At 42.9% G+C, this 3,263-nt stretch overlaps 1 protein-coding gene across 1 annotated transcript in view; it reads left to right on the plus strand.

Moving 5' to 3' along the window:
* LOC102294818 (tumor necrosis factor alpha-induced protein 2) overlaps positions 1 to 1,468 on the plus strand; it is a gene marked incomplete at its 3' end in the record, with an annotated part of 3,588 nt that extends 2,120 nt beyond the window's left edge. The window contains 2 exon segments of the mRNA XM_042212862.1: positions 31 to 186; positions 1,347 to 1,468. Of these exon segments, the coding sequence (XP_042068796.1) occupies positions 31 to 186; positions 1,347 to 1,468 (278 nt within the window).
* Between the last annotated feature and the right edge of the window lie 1,795 nt (positions 1,469 to 3,263).

Here is a 3,263-nt window from a genome sequence, read left to right on the forward strand (position 1 = left end):
TGACTACTTAAATACTTGGTTTAAATTCAGGAGCTGATTGGTCAGCTTTACCAGGAAATGACAGTGGAATATGTCCAGAGGCTCCTGAAAGGAGAGGTCAAACTGAAGGACAGCAATCAGCAGCAGAAGGCTTACGAGACTGTGCAAGAAAATGGAGAGAGACTGCACGAGCTGTTTGCCAGAATGGTGAGACTTGATCTTTAATGCACACTTTAACTGAGACACAAATTAAATCAATCAAGCACAAACACTGATCAGCATAACATTGTTTGACAGGGTGAAACAGAATCAGAAAGGGTTTTATTGTCAAATGTTGAGCAGGTTTACAACATTAGGAAATTGCTGTGGTACTTATTGCAAAACATACTGTGAGACAAACGCTTAAATAAACATAAAAATTTAAATTAAAAATGCTAAGCAGATTGATATATACATGTATGCAGGTGATGATCAGTGCAAAAATGGAACAGATGCACAGTATAGTGTCATGTGTTTGTGGTGGGAACAGTCATATGGTTATTGTTCATGAGTCCAACAGCAGAGGGGAAGAAACTGTTCTTCTGCCTGAGGGGAGCAGGTCGAACAAGCTGTGTCCAGGATGAGAAGGGTCAGCTGTGATCCGAGTGCTGCAGAGATGGGAGTTTGCAGCCAATCACCATCTCAGCAGAGCACACAACACGCTGCAGTCTGTTTGTCCCTGATGGTGGCTCCATCATACCGCACGGTAATGGAGGAGATGAGGATGGACTCAATGATTGCAGTGTTGTTGGCAGGTTGAATTTCTTCAGCTGCCTCAGCAAGTACATCCTCTGCTGGGCCTTATGACGGAGGTGATGGTGGGCTCCCACTTGAGGATCTGGGTGTTGGTGGTACCAAGGAAGTGGAATGAGGCGAACAACCTTAGTCACAAATTAAACTAACTACACTAAAAGAACCGTTGACGGGCTGTATTTAAGTTTTGAAATTTATCCTCTTACTTTGGTTATACTTTTAAAATCAAGTGAAGAAAAAGAAAAATCAGTAAGAAATAGAAAAAAGACATTTGTCAATAGATATTGGATCTGGAATGATGAGAGGACAAGGAGTGGGAGGGGGTCACTATTATGATACAGGGATTATAATAAGCTAAAATGAATCCTTTGCCATTGCAGTACAGGACTGGAGCAAATTTTCAGCCTGTGTAACTGAAAGAATTTAAAATTCACATTTACTGCCCAGCTAGCTTAAAATTCCAGTGCAATTACTCCAGAAGAAAAAGCATCATTATTTCCAAAAACAGCAGTTATGTTGATTACAGTTTGGGGAAACTTGCAGACTAAACTGACGTCACTGATTTGTCTTCACAGGGATCCAAACAAGACTGGTTAAAGGAAATCCTGACCAAGATTGCAGAAGTGCTAAAACTCCAAGATATTCCTGCCATACAGATGCAAATCGTTTTACTGGGATCTGCTTATCCCGACCTCAGGTAAACAGGAAGCTGACTGAGCGAAACATCTTAATTGGTATCAGATATATCTTGTGAGCAGGATGAGCTACATTCATGGGAACTAACATGAGCTGAAAGTAGATGTGCTGCCTTTCTATTTTACATTACCAGTTTCACTGATAGTGCACTGAAACAGAGAACTAAATAAAAAATGCTGGCTTGAGAGAAGCAGCAGCAGCTGTGAGTAGATGAAGTCAATCATTCCTGTTAATTAGAGTTAAAAGGAGAGTTTTTTTCCAAATGTGGCACCAGAAACCAAACTGTCTTGTTCTGGTCTTCAGTTTTGCAAAGGTCTGGGGTAGGGGTGGGTTTTTATAATCGATTTATCGATTAAAATCGATTCTGGCTTGGATAACGTAAAATCAATTCATTAAAATCCTGAATCGATTTTTTAATATAAATTTATTTTGCCCAAAATACCAGAATCTCTGGTGAAATCTCATAAAATTTCAAGAACCACCAAACAGCTAAGACAGTAAATGAGAGCAGGAACACGGATTCTGCACAAAGACTTAAACACACAGCGCAACCCGCGGATCAGAATCAGTTAGATGTCGCCTTTCTCACAGTCGGGGCTGAAAGCTGACAGCTTGCTGATTCTGATGTTTCGGCGGGTCGCGCTTTGTGTTCACGCCCTTTATGCGCTGATTCTAAAGCTGTTAGTTTGATTCTCTCCAAACAATATTGACCGAACCAGCAGCAAAAGAAGATCCAAACTACGCTTCACATAAACATCGTCATGATTCACTCTGACTTTTCTGTTTTGCTTCCACCACGATGCACAGCTTCTCTCTCTCTCTCTCTCTCTGCTCTTCAAAACAGTTTCCCGTCTAAAAATCTGTTTTCTGCATTATTCGCTTGCTTGTTACGCACAAGTCTACCGTTGTTTACAGCGCTGTCGGCGACGTTTTTTTTCCCTTTTACTTACTTCCGAAAAGAAAACCTAATTTCTGCCGTTCAATACTGAACAAATTTAAACTTTTTAAAATTATGCAAAATGCAAAACGCTTAGCCGTGTCTCTAATAAAACCGCTGTAACTTCAGAGGTAATGTTCATGTGTTGATTAATGGTTTTCTTTCGTTTTTGATGTACTGCAGAATATTTTTATAAAATCCCAGGCCAGGAAAATCACCTTCATGTTTTTCTGTGTTTTATCTTCAGCTACTTTGACACAAAGGCATCTGCTGTGATGCTCACACCTTTGATAAAGTCTTGCGTGTGTCAGCTTCCTTTTTATAGATACAAAAATATGTAAATGTACTGATCTGAATTATAATATTTCTGACTGTCAAAATTTCCCAGATTAATCGAATCGAATCAATGAATCGAATCGATTCGGGACCTTGTGAATCGGAATTGAATCGATTCTAGAAATCAGTGACGATACCCAGCCCTAGTCCGGGGCTACGTTCAGGGCCATCACTGGAGGAGGCGCGTGTGCTGAACTTCGTGGTCCTCGAGCAGTGTTTTTTGAGGGGCTGCCCGAGGCCACTGCCCACTGGGTCCGCTTCCATCACCTGCCACCAGACCGGAGGCTACACGGCGGAGCTCATCAAACGCTGAGTTCAGGCGCCGGCGTGTGGGGTCCCACAAACCCCTTCACAGCCCTGCTTTAGGCCGGTGGCCCAGAATTGCCCGACGGCGCTTCTGAGCCACGGAGAGCCGCACAGAGTCCTGGAAGTGTGTGTGGCCGGGGCACCTACTGCGGGAATGTCCAATGAGTTGGGACGGGTGTTCCGCATCCAGCGTCGCCGGGGCTACAGCACCCGCCCC

Source organism: Haplochromis burtoni, unplaced genomic scaffold, assembly GCF_018398535.1.
Source record: "Haplochromis burtoni strain Fernald_Lab_line unplaced genomic scaffold, NCSU_Asbu1 Contig_396, whole genome shotgun sequence".
NCBI lineage: Eukaryota > Metazoa > Chordata > Actinopteri > Cichliformes > Cichlidae > Haplochromis > Haplochromis burtoni.